The sequence below is a fragment of the Tenrec ecaudatus genome, chromosome 4 (assembly GCF_050624435.1).
Source record: "Tenrec ecaudatus isolate mTenEca1 chromosome 4, mTenEca1.hap1, whole genome shotgun sequence".
In the NCBI taxonomy this organism is placed as follows: domain Eukaryota; kingdom Metazoa; phylum Chordata; class Mammalia; order Afrosoricida; family Tenrecidae; genus Tenrec; species Tenrec ecaudatus.
Window position 1 is genome coordinate 149,157,290 of NC_134533.1, and position 22,845 is coordinate 149,180,134.

At 38.8% G+C, this 22,845-nt stretch overlaps 1 protein-coding gene and 1 pseudogene across 1 annotated transcript in view; one reads left to right on the forward strand and one right to left on the reverse strand.

Annotated features, from left to right (window-relative positions):
- The window catches only part of AADACL2 (arylacetamide deacetylase like 2), a 37,723-nt gene extending 16,268 nt beyond the window's left edge, over window positions 1–21,455 (forward strand). Inside the window, exon 5 of the mRNA XM_075548856.1 lies at window positions 20,853–21,455. Coding sequence (XP_075404971.1) covers window positions 20,853–21,455 — 603 coding nt within the window. The remainder of the gene's footprint in view (window positions 1–20,852) is intronic.
- Window positions 5,554–6,002, reverse strand: LOC142447161 (calmodulin pseudogene; annotated as a pseudogene).
- Window positions 21,456–22,845: the final 1,390 nt, after the last annotated feature.

A 22,845-nucleotide genomic window follows, 5' to 3' on the forward strand; every position in this document is an offset into this window, starting at 1 on the left:
ATAAATACATATCATGTGCAGGGCCCTGGTGGTGTAGGAGTTACTGTTGGGCACCTGAACTGCAAAGTCAGCTGTTGGAAACTACCAGCTGCCGCTTAGGAGGAGAAGTGATGCTTTCTACTCCACGAAGAATCACAGCCTCAGAAAACCACCGGGGCAGTTCTCAATGGCCTCCATGAGTCAGAATTGACTCAATGGCAGTTAAATTTAAAATTTTTATTTGAAGGGTTAACGCCACACTGGCGATAGTGCTGAAATTCGTCAATTTAACTGGACCACAATTCTCTGTGGATTGCCACTTGAGGTTTGTTATTATTTTGTTGTTATTGTAAGGTTCCCTTAAGTTGATTCCGACTCATTGAGACTCTATGTACAACAGAATGACACTGCCCAGACCTGCTCCAGCCTCACAATTATAGTTACGTTCTAGTCCATCAGGGCAGCCTCCGTGTCAATTCATCTCGCCCATGGTTTTCAGCACTTTGCTCCCCTCTACTTCACCAAACATGAGGTCCTTCTCCCAAGACTGAAATCTCATCATCTTTGTTTATGAGGGGAATTCCAGTTGGATCCAAGACATATTTGTCTTTGGTAGTCCGCAGAACTTTTATTTATTTTTTGCCAGGAGCATAATTCAAACGCATCAATCCTTCTTTGGTCTTTCTAGTACACTGGCCAATTTCACATACATACGAGGTGATCGAAAATACCCTGGCTTGAGTCAAGGACGCCTCAGTCCTCAAAGAAATATCCTTGCTTTTCAACACTTTAAGCAGCAGATTTACCCAACTGCAATGCATTGTTTGATCTCGACGTTGTTTGATCTCTTGGCTGTTTCTTCCATGAGCATTGATTGTGCATCCAAGCAAGCTGCGATTCTTGCCAATTTCAATCTTTTCTGTCTTTATCATGGTTTTATCTATTGGTCCAGTTGTGAGGATTTGGGTTTCATTATATTAAGTTATAATTTGTATCAAAGGCTACAATTCTTGATTTTCACCAGCAAGTGCTTCAAGTTCCTCATTTCGGCAAACAAGATTGTGCAATATGCATATCACAGGTTGTTAATAAGCTGTTTCCAATCCCGATATGGTGTCCTTCTTCATATAACCCAACTTTTCTGACTAATCGCTGAATATACAGACTGAATAAATATGGTGAGAAGATACCACCCATTGACACACACCTATCTTGATTTTAAACCGTGCAGAAATTCCTTCACAAGCTACCTATGATCCATGACCTGATGCCACGTGACACAATGAAGTGTTCCGGAATCCCCTTTCTTCTCATGGCTATCCACATTTTGTTATGATCCACACAGTTGAATGCTGTGCATAGTCATTCATACACAAGGAAGCATCTTTCAAGTGTTCTCTGCTTTCAGCTGAGATCTAGCTGACATCAGCCATGAATATTCCCTTTTCTACATCGTCTTCTGAATCCAGCCTGAATCTCTGGCAGCTCCCTGTCAATTTACTGCTGCAACCATTCTTGGATGTTCTTCAGCAAAATTTTACTTGCATGTGGTGTCATTAATATCATTCTATAATTTGTGCATTCTGTTGGTCACCTTTATTTGGAATGGGTATGACTATGGATCTCTCCCAGTCAGTTGACCAGGTAGCTGTCCTCCAAATTTCCTCACATGGACAAAGGAATGTTTCCGGTGTTTCATTAGCGTGTTGAAACATTTCATCAAGCCCTAGTGCCTAGTTTTTGGTCAACGTCTTCTTTGCAGTTTTGATTTCTTTCTTCAGTAGCATTGATTCTTGCTCAGATTCTAGCTCCTGAGGTGGTGGGATGCTGACAAGCTCTTTTTGGTACAGCGACTCTGTATTCTTTCCATCTTCTTTTGATGATTCCCACATCGTTCAATATTTTTTCTACAGAATCTTCCAATATTGCCACTCAAAGCTTGTTATTCTTCCATTCTTTCAGTTTAAGATATACTGAGTGTGTTCTTCCCTTTTGGGAAGGTCTTTGCCCATTTCATTATAATATTTAGCTTTGGGTTCTCAAGCTGCCCATTGACATTTTCTATTCAGTTCTTTGACTTCATCATTTCTTCCATTTGCCTTACCTACTGTATGGTTTACAGCAAGTTTCAGCGTCTTCTAATATCCACTTTGATTTGTATTTATTTCCTGCCTTTTTAATGACATTTGGTTTAATGACATTTATGGGTGATTGCTTTTAGTTTAACAAATATAGTTGAATTAGAAGGGTATTAACTTTTTTTGCTTAAAATGCTCTGTAGTTATTAAAATATATTTTGGATAATACTGCTGTTCATATCCTCTATTTTATTTCTATATATTTGTTCTATCGGTTACTTAGAATTATGCATGAAAACCCTCAGCAACAGTTCTCAACTGTTGTGTGTATTTTCATAAGGACAGGGAGCCCCGGTGGCATATGTTGGGCTGCTAACTGCATAGTCTGAAGCTCAATCTACCAAGTACTCTGCAGGAGAAAGATGCAGCTGTCTGCTCATATCGAGACTCACAGCTTGAAAAACCAGAGAGCAGTACCCTATTGGGTTGAGATGAGTTGGAATGGTTCCGATGGTAGAGGATTTGTTTTGGGCTTGGGATCTTTATGACCCCCTCTACCCCATTCCAATAAGTGCTATATCAATCAGTTCCATCTATCTATCATCTTTATTTCTTTTTTATCTATCTATCATCTACCACATATCTTCATTTCATTCTTCTTTTCAGTGCTTGGGAAAACCATATCTAATAAGAGCGTATTCTATGGTAAGTTAGTGGGTAATTACCATAAAAATAACTTACAATGAAGGGGTCTTTAATATATATTTGTAGAACCTCTCAAAACCATAAATACCATGGAGGTTAAGTTGTGATAAAAAAGATTAAACAAATCAATTGAATTTATTTACTTTGGGACTTTTGTTTATATTTTGGATTTTCAGGGGGTATTCTGTCCATTTTTCTGCCTTTCACAAATTTTTATAAGACACTAATCATCCTCAGAAAAAATTGTGAGATATGCTGCTCTGTTCTTTTGGAAATTAGACTTAGTTAGAAACACTTGAAATAAAATGCTTATGCAATGTTCTGCTCTATTTATTTAACAACAGCTCTTTACACTCAACTATCACAATACTCAAGGTTAACAAACTAATTGTTAGGTGCCATGGGCCCGATTCGCAGCCACAGGTTCCGGTTCTCGGTGACCTTGTCTACAACAGAACGAGAGACCAGCTTGTTCTGTGCCATCCTCACAATCTTTCTCATGTCACAACTCATTATTGCCATCTTGTGAAGGGCCTCCTTTTCGCTGCCCCTTAATTTTACCAACCATGATGTCCTTCTCTAGGGAACAGTCTCTCTTGATAACATGTCCAAAATATAGAAGAAATCTCCCATCCTTGCCCCTAAGGAGCATTCTGTTTGTACGTCTTAAAATACAGGGTTTTGTTTTTTTTCTTGGGGTAGTTCATGGTAATTTCAATATTCTTCTCCAGAACCACAGTCAAATGCATCAATTCTTCATTCTTCCATATCCAATGTCCAACTTTCACATGATACCCTGGCTCGGGTCAGGTGCATCTTAGTCCTCAAAGTAACAACCTTGCTTTCAACACTTTAAAAAGGTCCTTGTGCAACAGATTTGTCCAATGCAATGGACTGATTTATTTCTTGACTGCTGTTACCATGAGCATTGAATGTGGATCCAAGCGAGATGAAATTAGAAGAACTTTATACACATATACATTTATATAAATATACATATTTTGAAGTAATTATTCATTCCTATGCTTTCAGAAAGAACCCTGGTAGTGTAATGGCTTATGTATTGGGCTGCTAACTGCATGGTCAGGAATTTGAAATCAAGGCTTTCTGCTCTCATAAAGATTCATGACCTCAAACATCCAAACAGGCACTTCTGTTCTGTCCTATAGGCTCACTAGGAGGTGATGGCAGTGAGTTTGGTATTCTTCCAGAGCTGTTGTTGTTTTGTGTGTGTGTGTGTATCACTAAATCATATATAATAATTTTATAAGATAACCAGTGTTGAGACTTAAACATGGAACCTATGATTGACATATATCCTTGAACATGGAAATATATATGCCATATCAAGGATATGTAGATATTCCCCCCAAACCAGAATAAAGCTCTGCTGGGTAGAGCTTTCATAGTATGCATTTTTCCCTGCTAGGTGGGCATCAATTAACTCAGTCTGAGTGCACCCAGTGGCATTGCTTGAGAAGGTTGTCTCTGGTCACAGTTAATTTTTTCATAAAATTTGTTTTGCTTGAACCTTGATGTGTGTGTGTGTGTGTGTGTGTGTGTGTGTGAGATGGTCAATTTCAGAGAAGAGCTTGCAGCTGTGAAATTTGTTAATTTGTTTCTTGCTCAGGAAAAATGCTGCAGAAACTGTTGTAATGTTCAACACAACTTCCAAGGACAGCACTATGGGAAAAACTCAAGTGTATGAGTGGTTTTCTAGTTTCAAAAAAGGTGAAATGTCGATAGATAACAAACCTCACTGTGGATATAAGTTAACTTCCTGAAGAACCAAAAATGTCAACAAAATTTGAGCACTTCTCCAAGAAGACCAAGGATGAACTATCGAAGCGATGGGGAAGTTATCGGGACTATCTTGGAGCTCAGATCAGCTCATCTAAATGGAAGATTTATGAATGAGAAGGGTCGCTGGGAATATATCCCAAACAAGCTATCCTTAAGTTGATTTCCATTCATAGTGGCCCTGTATAAATGTTATGAGGCTGTAAATTTTATGGGAGCAGATAACCTTACCTTTTCTTGCAGAGTGGTGAGTGACCTTTGACTTGTCAACCATAGGATCATCAGCCTATCGCTTATCTCACAACACCGCCAGCCCTATGTTGGTGCTTCAAAAAGCTTGTTGAAAACAGAATGAAAAGATAATGGAAAATTTCCACAAACTCTCTCTCTGTGTGTATGAAGGTTTTGTTGTTGTTTTTAAATTGTAATTTTTTATTGGAAAACAAATATACAACTTGGAATGGATTTGAGGCAACTTGTGCCATAAGCAGATTTTCTTTAAGTGGCTAAACAAAGTTTAAAAAACAAGTAACAATAAAAGAAAATGTTTCTGGAACAGCACCAGCAGTACAAAAAAAATAGTGTCCGAGTACCTGGATCATACACCCGTTTTGCAATCGTGAGACTTTAAGTACATGTGGTTTACTGTCCACAGTGCCCAGGCTGATGGCTCCTAACGACAACTAGTGAAGCTAGCGTCTAACCAGATGTTCCCTCCTCTGACCAACTCCACCTAAGTTTAGATGTGCAGAAGGGCTTAGATATAGCCAGAGTAAGCCACAGGCAATATGTTACTTGATCAATTTTCTAAAATGAGCTTTCAGGACAATGACAGTAAGATAGAGAAGAGACCATGGAGGAATGAAGTCTTAATTACTATACATGCGTATTTTTGACAGTTGGGGGAGACCTTTTACAGATAAGTTATAAATAAAGAAAAGGAAAATAAACAATTTTGTACAAGAAATTGAACACATTCTGTACAATATCTTCACTTTGCTGGCATCATTTGTACAAACTCTTCATAGTTTACTTAACTCTGACCATCAATCTCTGCTTTCCTGATGATTTCATCAACCTCTTCATCTCTTAACTTCTCTCCAAGATTTGCCATCACGTGACAAAGTTCCACGGCACAAACGTAGCCATCGCCATCCTTAGTGAGCACACGCAGGCTTCTCGCATTTCTTTTTCACCGTCTGTGTCCTTCAGTTTTCTTGCCATCATTGTCAGAAATTCCGGGAAGCCAATTGTGCCGTTACCATCAGCATCTACTGCATTAATCATGTCTTGTAATTCTGCTTCTGTGGGATTCTGCCCAAGAGACCACATGATGGGTCCCAATTCCTTTGTGGTTATAGTTCCACCACCAACCTTGTCAAACAGTGAAACGGCTTCCTTGAATTCCGCAATCTGATCTTCAATCAGTTGGTCAGCCATGCTACCACTGGGCTCACTAGCTCCTCTCGATCTAATAACCCTCCTCCGCCCGCAACGCCGCATAAACACCTCCCTCCGAAAGTCTGTAATATAAGGAATCCTGGTGGCACGATGTTTAAGTACTCAGATACTAACCGAAATCTTAATGATTCAAACGTCTCCAGTGATTCCATAGGAGAGAAGGCTTCCTGATCTGTTCCCAGAGAGAATGCATGGGATAAATGGGATAAATCTATCTTCTCACACAGGGTTTTATAGATAGATCGGAGTCTAACTGAAGCACCCCAAAACAACAACATCTCAATATAGGTAACTTAGAAAGTGAGGCATGACTGTGCTTATTTAGGTTTATAATATTGGCCTTTTAAAATGTAGCAGGAGCTACTTAAAATATTTGTCAAATGATGGTCTTATAGTCCGATATACAATAATACTTGTAAGAATATCTTTATGTCATATTTCTATGATCAGACATAATCTTAGAAGTTTTGACATATCTTAAAAAACAGAAAAGCAAAGCATTCTATTTACAAAGCAATAGCAACTATTAATCACTAAGTATAACTGAGTTGACGTTTTAATATAAAACATGTGTTTGACACATATCCTTGAACTTGGGATAATTTTTTAGCATGTATGCAAGTTTCCGACTTTGTCGTTTATTTGCTTTTGTCTGGAATTCCAACATATTTGTGTTCTTCAGACCATTTAACATTCTATAGGAAACAAGAATAGCTGTTTTATTTTGAATCTTGTACCACCATTATTCTGGAAACATATTTGTTTGTATTCAATGACAAACATGACAAGCCCAAACTCAAACTTGAATTTATTGTGTAACCTTAAACTCACAACTGCAGCGACTATTCCATGAGACTGAGTAGGACTGTTCCATATAGGTTTTTGTTCTTGTTTGTTTCTTTGTTTTGCTGTCAACTTATGGGAACAAATTGTCAGGCCTTATTCTCCAGTGCTGCTGGTTGGGTTTAAACTACCCACCTTTAGGTTAGTAATTGATCACTTATCTGAATGCACCACCCAAAGAACTTAAAAATGAATGTCAGGAGCACTTTAATGTTAAGGCATTGTCCTGTGTGGTGCCGAATGGGTTCTACCATTTATTTCTGAGATCCTGACAAATAATTGGCAAGAATATTGAAATGATCGTGGACTGCCAGAAGAACAAACAAACGTTTCTTGGAAGAAGATAGCCAGAAGTCTCCTTAGAAGCAAAGATGGCAAGACTTTGTCTCATAAACTTTGATGTTATCAGGAGAAACCAGTCCCTATAGAAGGACCTCAGACTTGGTAAAGTAAAGGATCAGAGAAAAAGTGGAAAACTCCCAACAGCACAGATTGAGAAGGGATTTTCAACAATGGGCTCTAGCATAACAAATTTGCGAGGATGGTACAACCTACCTAGGGTCTGTTATACCTACCTAGGGTCTGTGATACCTACCTAGGGTCTGTGATACCTACCTAGGGTCTGTGATACCTACCTAGGGTCTATGATACCTACCTAGGGTCTGTGTTAACTACCTAGGGTCTGTGATACCTACCTAGGGTCTGTGATACCTACCTAGGGTCTGTGATACCTACCTAGGGTCTGTGATACCTACCTAGGGTCTGTGATACCTACCTAGGGTCTGTGATACCTACCTAGGGTCTGTGATACCTACCTAGGGTCACAGGAACTGGGTTAATAGTCCCTAACAACATTTTCTTTCTTGAGAATGAGAAAATTCTCAACTTTTGTTGTTATTTTTATTGATAGTTGCCATCCAGTCAGTTTTGACCGACTGCAACAGAATGAAACACTGTCTGGTCCTGGCCATTTTTCCAGTTGGTATTCTGCTTGAGCCCATTGTTGCAGCCACTGCCTCAGTCCATCTCACTGAAGGCCTTCCTCTCTTTTTTCCAAGCTTGATATCTGTCTCCAGGGATGGTCTCACCTAACAGCATATCTAAAGCATGTAAGATCAAGTCTTTCCACCCTTGCATTCTGGGCATGCTTTTTCCAAGACAGACTGATTTGTCCTTTTGGTAGCCCATGGTACTTTAAATATTCTTCTCCTGCACCACAATTCAAATACATTCATTCTTCTCCTGTCTTCTTTGTCCAATGCCCGACTTTCACATGCATATGAGGCAACTGAAAATGCCATCGTTTGGGTCATCGACACCTTAATCCTCAAAGTAACATCCTTGCTTTTCAATACTCCAGAGAGGTCTTGTGCAGCAGATTTACCCAATGCAGTGCATTGTCCACTCCCTTGACTGTTGCTTCAATGTGCGTTGATTCTGGATCCAAGCAAGGTTGACATTTTGACAATTTTGTTCTTTTCTCCATTTATCATGATGATAGCTACTGGTTCATTTGTGAGTATTTTGTTATTCTTTACATTGAGCTTTCCTACCACACTGCAATCCTTGCTATTCATCAGTAAATGCCTCAAGTGTGCCTCACTTTACTGCAAGTGTTCTCTGGTTCAACTAGTGATAGAGATTTCTCTTCTTATGCCGGCAAAAGGAGTACATGTCTACCGAAAGAGATTCCTTTTGTGGTGTATTTCCTCATCTAAAAGGAATAAAAAAGTATCTCAGTAGGATTATTTGGTAAATTAAAAGACCCATTAGTGTATGTATGTCTAGAAACTAAAACATGATCATCAATAGTGCAAATTAATATATGATGGGAGGAAGATGAGGCTTTCTACTCTCATAAAAATGTAGTTTCAAACAGGTGCATAATCAAATGTGGCGAAGAAAGCTGATGGTACCCGGCTATCAAAAGAGATAGTGTCTGGGGTCTTAAAGGCTTGAAGGTGAACAAGTAGTCATCTAGCTCAGAAGCAATAAAGCCCACATGGAGGAAGCACACCAGCCAGTGCGATCACGAAGTGCCAAAGGGACCAGGTATAAGGCATCATGCAAAAAATAAAAAAGAATATATATATACCATAGTGAAGGAAGGGGGAAGTGCAGAGTGGAGACCCAAGGCCCATTTGTCGGCCACTGGAGTTCCCCTCACAGAGGGGTTTAGGAGAGGAGATGGGTCAGTCAGGGTGCGATGTAGTACCGATGAAGAACACAGCTTTCCCCCAGATCCTGGATGCTTCTTCTCCCCAACTACCATGATCCGAATTCTACCTTGCAGGACTGGATAGGGCAGAGGTTGTACACTGGTGCATATGGAAGCTGGAGGCACAGGGAATACAGGGTGGACGATAGCTTCAGGACCAGGGGTGTGAGGGGCAATGCTGGGAGAGTGGAGGGTGAGTGGGTTGGAAAGGGGGAAATGATTACAAGGATCCACATGTGACCTCCCCTCTGGGAGATGGACGTCAGAGAAGGGGGTGAAGGGAGACTCTGGATAGGGCAAGATATGACAAAATAGCAATCTATAAATTATCAAGGGCTCATGAAGGATGGGGGAGCGGAGAGGGAGGGGAAAAAATGAGGACCTTATGCAAAGGGCTTAAGTGGAGAGCAAATGCTTTGAAAATGATTAGGGCAAAGAATGTATGGATGTGCTTTATACAATTGATGTATGTATATGTATGGATTGTGATAAGAGTTGTATGAGCCCCTAATAAAATGTAAAAAAAAATGTAGTCTCAGAAACCATCAGGGCCAATTTTTGCTGTGACTTCTATTAGCATTCTTTTGTGGTTCTCATTTTACCTCTTGCTTCACTACATTTAATGTGAGACGAGTTATTCCTTTTAAGACCCTTTAAATCCGGTGTTTCCAAGGGTACAACCTCTGATCATTTGATTTTTTTTATTGCCTCTGTGCCTGGTCTCTTGATTTCAGTTCCCATTTATCTGCTGAAGCCTTTTGAAATTTTGATTACTGCATGATTACTAACTTGAGTTAAATACATATATGTAAAGGTTGAAGCACACACACACACACACACACACACACAAACACACTGAGGTAGTTCGTTTATTGTGCCAACCTGGCTGATAAACACATGTGGGGTTAATTGATGGCGGAGGGATAAATAGCTCAGTGAGCCTTGCCTTTCCATTTCTTGGGTCTCTTGCTTCCTGATGGCTGGACCAGGGTGCAGCTGCCTTAGCCAATTCCCTTCTCAAGCTGGCAAGGCTCACTTCCTGCAAGACATCCCTGAGGAGAAGCCACATGGACCAACTTTGATTCAGCCCTTGGTGCTGGAGCAGCCTTGTCGTGACCCCTGCCAGCGCTGAGAAGCTTACAAATTCACTGATTCGGCTTTCCTCTTGCAGTAGGTGTCATTGTGTGTGTTTTGTGAGATGGAGGAGGACTTTGTGGATTGGTATTTGACATATGGGCTAATGTTGGACTTGTGGGCTTGGGCAGCACTGGGTTGGGATTTTTTCTTGATGTGCACTTAACCTTTATACAAAACTCTCTCTTATACATGAGTTTCTGTGGATTTGTTTCTCTAAATTCCCAGACTAACACACACACACACACACACACACACACACACACACGCATATATACATGTGGATTTCTCTACCTGAATGTTGCACAAATGCTGAAAACTTTTCTGCAGGGAAATATTTTTTACATTACCTTTATGGTTCAGTATAATAGTTATCCTATATTTTGTTGCATATTTATATTCTCAACTAGACTCTAAGTATTTTTTAATCTAAGATACATTTTTTATGTTTGTATCTTAAAATCCCAGCACTATAATTTACTCCTCCCATATATTTTCTTCTCTCTTCAGAATACCTCCCTGTTTCTTTCTAACCTGTTTTTCCTGATTAGTAACATTCTCTGTCCTAGTCCTTGTGTAATATAACACAACCTCAGAGATTATCCTCATTGCGTTTCTATGAGACAAATTTAGAGAGACATTGGCACTGCACATCTTTGGAACAGGCATTAACTTGCTATTTTCTTTGGAAACAGGTTCTCCTATTTGCCTAAGAAAGGCGTAAATATGTTTTCACCCTCTCCGCTATTATGTAATCACAGCTTGTTTATTCGCTAGGTTATTGGCTCAAAGATATGAATGAAGTCTGTAGATACTAAATAATAGAGAAAAAAGTAATTATGGTAAATGATGTGCTTAGAGAGGCAGGACATTTGTGAAGTGATTTGCCATGACTTCAAGAACACTGAGAAATCATTAAAAAGTTTAAATCAGGGTTGTATTTAAAAATAATGTCTTACAAAAAGTAGAGTAAATTGGAAGGTGGGTAGAGGCCAAAAAAGGAGCATTAAGGAAAGAATTGCATTGCTGTGGTTCACAAATAGCATTGTGGATTAGGATGAAGTTAGTAGTAATGTAGTGGATAGATTAAATACAAATATGAAATTGGTAAGGCTTAGTTACTACTGACTATGAGGGAGCCACGTAGTCTTGATGAGAAAATTGATTTTAGGGTGTTGTGATGGTAAAAATGGGCTGGGAGCGACTTCCTACTTCCTCAGACTCCAAAGGGGGAACTCAACTCACTGTCACGGAGCCCATTAAAACCCATAATGATAGCATGGGCCTGCCCATGTGCGATTCTAAGACTGTATCTCTTTATGGGAGTGGATAGCCTCATCTGTCTCCTACAGAGTGGCATCAACCAAAGGCAGATTCCTATGAGGCAGACGTCAGAAAGATCCTACCCTCCAAACTTCTTGGTAAATTTGGACACCAACCATCATTATCTAGTTACTTTCAGTTTCTCTGCTGGGTTTAAATATTCATTACAATTCCCAAACTGACCATACAGACAATACCCATGATTATGGAGCTTTATTAGGAATGTTAGCAATTCAGGAGTACAATGTCTGAGGATACAGTTCAGGTTGAGAATGCATCTTTTCAGCTATGCACACAGGTATATCTCTCTTAGTTTGCACTGCTTGGGGATTTATAAGACCCTTTTTGTGCTGCCAACAAATGTACAATCGGTACATTACTCTGTCATAAGCATTCAGTTGAAGGTGCTTGGCTCTATCTATGCCCAGAAATGATCAAATTTAGCTTCCTCTCCTCAAGCCAGCCTCTTACACTCAGACCTTTGGACCCAGGAGCCCACTACTCCTGTCTTGTACTCTTGTTGCCTTCGCCATCACCATTCCTCTGGTACTCTTTGGTGTCACAGCTCTGTCTCCTGGATCAAAGGGGTTTACCACATAGGAATCTCGAGGTCTAGAATATGTGTTCCACTCTTAGCTTTTCTTTTATGATGGCAGTGAGATTCAACCATACCTGCTTCTGAAATGGCTCCTCTTATACCAAATGAGAAAACAAAAGTAGACAATCTCCATACCACTCATTTGCATGGTCACATCTAGTTTCTGGTAGGAGTTAAAAAATTTGGCTAGAAGATCTAATAAGTAATTCATTGCGCAATATTTATATACTTGTATACTAGAGAAAAATCAAATACAAACCACTAATCAGAATGTCTGACTTATAGCAATTGCTTATGGAAGATATTAGAAATCATGTTTGATATTGTTATTTACCGGTCTCTGGAAAAACAGAATGGGTTCTGATCTTAACAGCCTATGGGAGCTAAGACCATGTTTGAAAGTGGGATGGGAATGATCTAAAAATGGTTGTCCAAGAGAGATACATTAATTTAAAATAGATATTTAGACAATACACTAGATTAAGCAAATCATTAAAATGGTGATAAGAGACAGTATGTTAATTGTCCTTTATTGTAGAGTAATATACCATGTTTTTCCTAAAGCTTCTGAAGTCTGAATCATGGTGTACAGGAGTTATAAACATGCTAATCCAGTTCACACACTGCCAGTGTACCTGCAAATGAAAATTGAACTGAGTCAATCTTATGATTTGCTTGATGGAAGATCAATAAACATTTAGGTTTAAATAGCGTAAGGTTAATTAACTAATCCAAGGATATAGAATTAATTTGTTATGAATTCAGGACTCATATCCATTTATGGAATTTTTACCACTGGATAACAGTGAATTCAGTTCTTCCTTCCCAGGATACTGGATACTGACTCTGAACCATGAATCCAACATTTTTCAGCAACATGCTCTATCATATCTTCCCAGTTTTAAAACATGAAGTAGGGAGTGGAAGTTTAGCTGGGTGGAGGATAAGAAACAAGAAGAATAGGTTAATCACTAGGAAAAGACTAGGTTGATCGTGTTGGGCGCTTAAGAAGTTCTTGTGGGAGTTCTCCACCTCCCAGCACAATTGAAGCATGCATGTTAGAATGAGGACAATGGCACTTTCACATTGTAATTCCTTTATGATGACTCTTAATTTACTGAATTACTCACTGATTTCCTGTGAATTGATAGTATTGGGTCTTGGACAAGCAACTAGAAAGGAAGATTAGTGGGAATGGTAATCATTGTTGCTAGGAATCTGCTCCTTCTGAGTATTTTCTCTGAAATAGAGTGAGAAGAATTAATCTTCCCTGCAGTGTTAATAAATGACTTTTATAAGTAATAATGTAAGTAATATGACCTATAACTTTAAAAATTAGAGATTCAAATGTTGCTCTCAGGTGCCATTTAGTTGGTTCTGACCCATAGCACCCCTATGCAGAGCAGAATGAAACACTGCCCGATCCTGTTCCATTCTCACGTTTTTCTATGTTGAGCCCATTGTTACAGCAACTTTCTTGAGGGCCTTACTCTTTTTCTCTATTGTATTAAGCTTTATGTCCTTCTCCAGGGACTGGTCTCTCCTGACATGCCGTAAGAATTCATTGGTCTTGTGAAATTCCATCATATGGTCTCCAGCTTTGTTTCCATAACCAAGACCATATTTTCCAACTGCTGTTCCTTCCCATTTCCGACTTTCACATTCTTCTTTAAAATAATCTTTTTATTGGGCTCTTACAGTTCTTATAACAATTCATACATCAATTATTATCAGTCACATTTGTCCACATGTTACCATCATCATTTTCAAAGCATTTGCTTTCTACTTGAGCCCTTGGTATCAGCTCCTCTTTTTACTCTCCCTCCCCATTCTCCCACCATTATGAAACCTTGATAAATTATAACTTATTATTATTTTCATATTATACACTGTTCACTGTCTCCCCTCACCCGCCTTCTGTTGTTCGTCCCCCTCAGGGTGGTATTAGTGGTGTTGGTGGTGGTAGTAGTGATTAGACCTCAGTCATTGGGATCAGTTCCCCCTTTCTCCCCTTTCTCCCCTTTCTCCCCCCACCTTCCCCTAGCCTCCTGTTATCACTACTCCCATTACTATTCCTGGGGAGTTTATCTTTCCTGGATTCTTTGTGTCTAGAGCTCTTATCTGTACCAATGTACATGCTCCAGTCTAGCCAGATTTGTCATGTAGAACTGGGATCATGATATTTGGGGGTAGGGGGGTTGTGGGGACTGGTTAGCATTAAAGAACTAGAGGAATGTTGTGTGTTTCATTGGTATTATAATGCACCCTAGCTGACATCCCTTCCTTGTGACTTGTCTTTGAGGGGGATGTTCAATTTTCTACAGTTGGGTTTTGGGTCTCCATTCAAACTCTCCTCATTTGCATCGATATAATTGTTTGTTTTGGATCTTCTGATGCCTGATACCTGATCCTTTGATGCCTTGTGATCACACAAGCTGGTATTCTTCTATGTGTGATTTCTTGCCTCCCTGATAGATGGTCACTTCTTTAACTTCAAGTTATATCTTCTAATAGCCGGGCACCATCAGCTTTCTTCACATTTGCTTATGCACCCATTTTATCTTCAGCAATCGTGTCAGGAAGATGGGCATCACATCATGCCAGGTTATTAAAACAAAGTGTTTTTGCATTGATGGGGACCTTGAGTATAAATATATGTACATAGAACTATATCCCTATCTTTCTCTATTAACTTATTTAAATATATACATGCCTATATTTATACCTCTTTACATAGTCTTGCCTCCTAGTTCTTTCCTCTATTTCCTTTTACTTTCCTCCTGTCCCACTATCATAGTCGACCTTCATATGGCTTTCATTAATTCCTATCAGCTACATACCACTTGATCCAACCCCACCAGGTGTTCTACACCTGCCTTGTCATTGATTTTAGATCTCTTGTTATTCCCTTGTCACTGAATTTGTTGGCTCCCCACTCCCATTCCCTGGCCTCATCCTCTCCCATGTCCCCCCAGAACCATCCATCCCATTGTTTTCTCCTCAGGATTGTTTATCTTGTCTGTCTTATATAGATAGACATAGAGAGAAAAGAAAGAAAGAAGAAAGAAAGAAAGAAAGAAAGAAAGAAAGAAAGAAAGAAAGAAAGAAGGAAGGAAGGAAGAAAGAAGGAAGGAAGGATGGATGGAAGGAAGGAAAGTTAGCTTTTCCAATTCTTTGGATAAAGATTTTGGTATTTGTATTGTTAAACTTATGTAGTACCTTGGGTAGGACTGACAGCTTTACTATATTAAGTCTTCCAATCCATGAGCATGGGATATTCATTCATTTGTGGAGGTCACTTTTGGTTTCTGGTAATAGTATTCTGTGGTTTTCCTTACATAAACATTTTGTTGTTGTTAGGTATATCCCTAGATATTTCAGTTTGTGCTTGGCTATTGTAAAGGATACTATCTTTTTTATCTCCTCTTCCATAGTCTTGTCTGATGTATATAGCTATCTGATAGACTTCTGTTTGTTGATCTTGTGTCCTGCCACTCTGCCATATTCTTCCATTGCTTCCAGCACTCATCTTGTGGAGCTTTGCAGGTTTTGCATATGTAAAATTATATCATTTGCAAATAATGATAGTTTCACCTCTTCTTTCCCCAGACGAATACCATTGATATCTTTCCTTTGCCTTATGTTGTTAGGTAAGACCTCCAGTACAATATTAAATTAAAGATAAGGATGCCCCTTGTCTGGTCTCCTTTTACAATGGGATTGTTTAAGTCTTTTCTCCATTGGCTACCAAAATGGTTGTTTGTTTTTTATAGATAGTTTGTATTATATTGAGGATTTTTCCTTCCATTTCTATCTTCTTGAGTGTCTTAAACAGGAATGGGTTTTGAATGATTTTGAATGCTTTTTCTGCATCTATCAATATTATCATGTTGTTCTTCTCCTTTTTCTTGTCAATGTTGTGAATAATGCTGATAGACTGATATTGAACTATCCCTATGACTTGGGTGAATTCCACTTGGCCATGGTGAATTATTTGTTTGATATAATTTTGTATTCTTTTGGCCAGTATCTTGTTAAGGATTTTTGCATTGCTATAGTAATATTGGTCTGTAACTCTCAGTTCTTGTGGGATCCTTGTCCCCTTTAGATATCAGTGTTATACTACTTTCATAGAAAGGGGTTGGGAGGTTGCCATTGCTTTCTATGCTCTGGAAGAGTATGTGTAGGATTGGTGTGAGTTTTTATTTTCTTTTGCTATTAGCAGGATTGTCCTTTTGACTCTGCTCTCATTGCTGGGGGTTTTGTGGCAGTGTATCAATCATAGTATCTCTTCCTTTTTCATGTGTGCATTCATCGCTATCAAACTCACTGACAGTATTCAAACTTCTCCTGATAACTGCTTTTGCTGTGTCCACAGGTTTTGGTGCATCATATTGTCATTCTCGATGCTTTCTAACAACTTGCAAATTGCATCTCTGATCTGAGCCAGTACCCACTTATTTTGCAGCAGAGAGTTATTCATCCTCCAAATGTTTCTGTTTGCTTTCTTAATCATCCTTTTATTGATTTCCAACCTTATGCCATTAGTGGTCGAAGAGGGAAGTCTGAGTCTGAGGGTGAAGGTAGTGTCCCAGGCATGACAGGGACTGCCGAGTGGACAGCGACAGTATGGGCAGGCAAACCATGACTGTAAGAACCACCACTCAGACTCTCTCACTCACTCACACTCTCACTGTCTCACTCACTTACCGACTCACTCACTCACTCTCACTGTCTCACTCACTCACTCTCATTCTCTCACACTCACTCTCTCACTCACTCTCTCTCTCACTCTCACTCACTCACTCTCACTGTCTCACTCACTCTCTCGCTCTCTCACTCACTCTCACTCACTCTCATTCTCTCACACTCACTCTCTCACTGTCTCACTCACTCTCTCTCTCGCTCTCTCACTCACTCTCATTCTCTCTCACTCACTCTCATTCTCTCACACTCTCTCACTCACTCACTCTCTCACTCACTCCCTCACAAAAAAGAAACAGACAACAACAACTAAAAAACACCACTCAGAGGCTGGTGAACTTGGGGTGTGGTGGCCAGGGTGTGAATATATGACTGAGGGGTAGTAACTGCAGTAGGATCCAAAGCAGTGCAGGTGGTGCAGCCGGGAGCAGGTTCCTGGGACTCCGAATGAAACAGGTGTAGGAGAAGGGGTTAAGGTCGGTTCCTGTTTTGGGCAATGGATTTATCTACATGACTTTATTTTGTTTTAAATGGACACTAACTTCATTTACCAACATGTCTAACTAAACCTTTGTGCCACAAACCAAAAGGTTTTCTTAACTTTTTGACTTTGTATTTTAATTGTTGTTCTTTCTAAAATAATATCTTTTCATAGGTAATTAATTGTCCCAAATGAGGCAAATGCTTTTTCCACTGAGAACTCACTTATTTTAAAAAATATTTTATTGGAATATACTTAATATATCATATATTTTAATCAATCATATTAATATCTGTGCAATCATCATTATAATCAATATTAGAACAGTATTTTTCATATTTATTGTTAGCTTATCATATCTCCCCATGCTCTGCCATCCCTGTCTATTTACTGTGTCTACAACCTGCCTATCCTCATTTTATATAAAGAAAATCCTACAAAACAAAGCAAAATCATACAAAATCATAGAAAGAACCAAACAATTAAAAAATCCAACAACAATGACTAGTCAAAACATAGAAAAACTTCAATCAGAATGAAAACAGAACATATTAAAAACTGAAACAACTTGGAATGGATCAAAAGGGATACCAAATGATAGGACATTATAATTTAACCTAACTATATCTGCAGTGACTGACTTTGCGATTCTACCCATATACCTCAATGTTCAAGGGAATTCAACAGAAACTTAATCCATGTGGGTACCCTATAAATGGATTTTAGTCTTCCACCATCCTCCACATCCTTCTGTAAAGCAGGTGTTTTTAATTTAGCTTCCACATAATTCCCTCCTGTGGATTTGGATTTTATTAACTAGATTCCTGGGATCACACAGACTGGTACGCTTCTTCTGTATGTGGACTTAGTCTTCAAGAAATAACATCTTATGATGATATCTTATACAGTTTTTGCATTCGGTACATATTAGAAACATCACATAAGAACAAACCCTCTTCATGCATCCCATTCAAGGCTTGTGTTTTTGTGCTAATTTTTAATTTTACCTTTGCCCTCTAGTTAGCATACTGTTGAATCCATGTAGGTCTAGGATAAAGGAATGAAGCTGGAGATAGTTCAATAGCTCAGTTTTGTGATTGGGACCTACTTGTTATATCCCTCTTACAGATTTTTGTCTCATGGTTTCTGCTCCCAAGGATTCATTCAGCCATTCCTTTATTCTTCGATTATTTTCCATATTATTTTTGATCATTTCACTATTTTAGGCTTGGTGAAGGAATTCACTGATAATTTTGTCATGTCACTGTTTTTTGTCATTCAAAGTCATATAGAAAGATTCATTATATACATTTCTATAAGAAAAATGTAATGATTGGTCTGAGACAGTATTAGTTTAGAGTTTTTAGAGAATAAATAGCTCACTATGATCAGGCATTTAAATGCATAGTCATACATATGTACTTTCAAGCCAAGTTTATGATAAAAGATGCAACCCAGGATCATAACCTATTGGCTAAGACTAGGGCAAAATTGCCAGCCTTGGAGAATCCAGCAGTTTTTCCACTAATATCTGGAAGTAGGTTGGCTTTGATTTGAGTTCTGAACAAGACAGACAGAGAGATAACAGCATAGAATAGTGAAGCAACAAAGAACATGAGGCAAATCCCCCGAACTCAATTTTGACTCATAGCAACCCTCTAGGACATAGTAGAACTACTCTACAGAGTTCCCAAGCTGTAGATTTTTATAGAGTAGACAGGCACACCTTTTTCCCATAGATCATCTGGCTAGTTTGAAAAAAAATGCTTTACTTAGCAGACAAGTGCTTTAACCGCAGCATCACCAGTGACAGTGATGCATATGTGGGAAAGTGAGCTACGTCATATGGCATCCTGAAAGAAATGTTAGATCAAGCTACTGAAAAGCACAAGCAGAGCTTACCAAAAGGTTTCCTTTGGCTAACCTTATGGAATTCACTCAGGAGACCTTTTGAGTTGCACTGTTTGGATTCAATGTACCCAAAACCGCTGTCTGCCTTAGAATGGTAGCAGTGGTCACTTTCTGCTCTCTCCAGGTTTGTGTGGTCTCAGTCTACTTCTTTTCCAAGACTTGGTAAATTGGGGGTATAATATTGATGGCTGATACTTGTTTAGTAAATCACCTATCTGAAGGCCATGGGGAGGAGTGTGTGGTTAGGGGAACTTAGACTCACTTTCATTCTAAGTTTTTGAAACCTCTACCATCATGGGAGTCATTGTGGGAAGGACAATTTCCTCTATTCCGGGGACTTCTGGTTTTCAATTTATTCCCAGGTTTGGATTCACTTGGCTGCCTTGTTGAGTTTTTGACTTAGAGATAAACCCTTTAGATCGTGAACTTTTCACTGAGAATTGCAACAGGTATTTCTATTTGTGCAGGTGGAATTGTTGCAGATTCCAGGCTGTAGGTGAGGCAATTGCTTCCAGTAAGGTAATATGTTCAATCACCAGTGCCTACAGGGGGAGAAAGGGAAAGATACAATGGCTCATGGTGAAAGTCTCAGGTTTTTGTCTCAGGAAAGTAGAGACTCGTGGTCAAATATTCTATAATTTAGCCTTTTTACTTTAAAAATTGTAACCATCAACATTCCCCCCATAATTTTATGGCTTTGCTTCCCAAACACCTAGACAGTTCACTCAAAATCAAGTTGCCTTTTAATAATTTGTTTAAAACATTACTTTGCGCTTTTACTATGTTTCTTTTTTTGTTAGGTGTTTTCTTTTTTCTTTTTAATCGTTTTATTAGGGGTTCATACAACTCTTATCACAATCCATACATCCATCAACTGTGTAAATCACATTTGTAATGCAGAGCATTACCTTGGAAACCTTTGCCTATTGCCATGAAAACATTATTTTAATGATTCTATTTATTTCTTCCAATTTTTTGGCTACTTTTGATCAAGAAGAATTTATTTCAAACCTATATAAAGTCAACTTCTATAGGAATATCATATTTAGATTATTTTCATTGATAATGATTATAAACAGGTACCACAGACTGCCAAAAGAACCAATAAATCTGTCTCTGAAGAAGTACAGCCAGAATGCTCTTTAGAGGAGAGGTGAGAGGGGCTTTGTCACACATACTTTCATTATGTTTGGTAAAGTAGAGGGCCAGCAAAAATGGAGGAAGGCCTTTGATAAGATGGATTGATAAAACGGCTGCCACATGGACTCAAATATAAGAACAATTGTGAGGGCGGTGCAGGACCAGGTAGTGTTTTGTTCTGTTGTGCGAAGGGAGGCTGTGAGTAGGAGTCAACTCTATGGCCCCTGACAACAGCAACATGTTTATTTTGCTTTCTAACAGAAAAAATGTAAAGAAAATCTGTAATGTTGAAATTGATTTTTTATGCCACCAAATGACATAAATATTGTGAAAATTGTTATGACATTATAACTTATATCACATACTTAAAAAATTTCTTTTTAAAAAATGCAGGATTATATAAACTATTCATATTTAATTTCTTCTTTGTAGTAGATTGGTGGGTTTTGTCTTACAGAATATCATGGTATTTTTCAGATGCAGAATTATCCTGAAATAAAAAGTAAAATCAAGATGCAAGCTTTACTTTACCCTGCATTACAGATAATTGATTCCCATTTGCCATCTCACCTAGAAAACCAACATGGTATAATTCTTACCTGGGACATCACCATAAAATTTGTGAGTTTGTATTTCACCAAGGATGAGGAACTTCCTCGGGCAATGAAAAGAAATCAGCATATGCCTCTGGAATCAAGGCATCTGTTCAAGTTTGCTAATTGGAGTACCCTACTTCCTGAGAAGTTAAAAAAGAACCGAATTTATACTGCATCAGTTCTTGGAGGATATAACAGTTCAGTCCCAGGACTTATGGACATTAGAGCCCAACCTTTGTTGGCCAATGATTCACTGTTACAGATCTTGCCATCAACTTATGTTATTACCTGTCAATATGATGTCGTAAGAGATGATGGATTTATGTATGTCACACGACTTCGAAATCTTGGAGTTCAAGTTACTCATCACCACTTAGAGGATGGATTTCATGGAGCTTTATCGTATATGACTTTTCCATTTTATTTACAGCTAGGTTTTAGGATAAGGGATATGTATATTAATTGGCTAGATGAGAATTTATAAATGTAGAATATATACATTTAGCCATCACTGTTCATCATGTAATGTACAGGCCATTTTTGTTTTCTAAACCTTGATTTGTTATAATAGTTACTGAGTGTCCTGCAGTTATTTTTTAGATATTCTAAATTTTTGGCCATCCATATAAAATATAAGTATTCTTGTCTATTTTCACCTTATTTTTATTTGATTGTAATCATATTACCATTAATAGGGACCGAACTTTACTAAAGTTGAGAAATAAGAGTGTTTATTACAGGGACAGTGAATTATATAATGTGGCTCTTCCAGCCAAAGTCTGTAACTCTCACCAAATGACCTTGCCTTGCTTGAGTCTGATAAGAAGAGGGGTGGGAATGCTGGTAGGATTCACCTGTGAGGAATTGTGATTTGGAGCCCCCGGAGTACATCCTGCTATGTATAAAATGAGTCCTCTGGGAAGTAGAAGGAGGGATCTTCTTACCAGCAAGAGTCAGGAGTGGAGCATATCCTCTGGATCCAAGATCCCTGCATAGGGAACCTCCTGGATCCAGATGACAGTTACACCATCAGAGGACTAGCAGCAGAATCAGGAGCCAGAGCATGGAAGAGTGTGATGGACTCCCCAACCCAAGGAACAAGTTAAAATGAGTGCTTTTGTTTTGTAACCTGCCTTTCAAAGTAGGGTGCCTCTGCACACTTAATTGGGCAAGTTAGACTTTCTGATCCACAGAAGTGGAACTGAGTGCTTTTATACTGAGGCTTACTGGAGTGAGGTGCTTCTGGGCATTTCACTCAAGGAGCTGGGTTTGTTGACCCATGACATTTGAGCTGAATCCATTTGGTTTGAGTCAGAGTGGTATGCCCATTTGGGCAATTGCTAGCACAGTTAAAACTTCATAACATGTCATGGTAAACAACTACCCTGAGCATTTTTCACTGTCATTACAACTTGTTAGCATCCTTAGTAAACCCTTTAATCATGAATTTTGTCTGTAAGTTGATGATATGTAGCCATTGCAATGGATATTAGAACCCAGAAAGATCAAGTAGAGAAGATAATGGAGAACATTAAGACAACTCAACTATTACCAAGTTAGGGATGTTTTCAGGTAGACACAGAAATTCTAGGAATCAGTATATATGTGTATGTATGTGTGTGTGTGTGTGTGTGTGTATCTATACATCAGTGGAAAAAATATAGGCATTACTTGAAGAGATTGCTACATATTTTTCATGGTAGTTGTATTAGTTTCCTGTGACTCCTATAGCAAATCCCCCAAACTTGCTGGGCTTTCATTTATTTCCCCTAAATTTATCCTCCACAGTTCTGGATCTTAGGACACAAATCAGTATCAGAGTTGGCAGAGACATGCTTCCATCAGAGACCCTGGATGAGAATGCATTTTTCTGT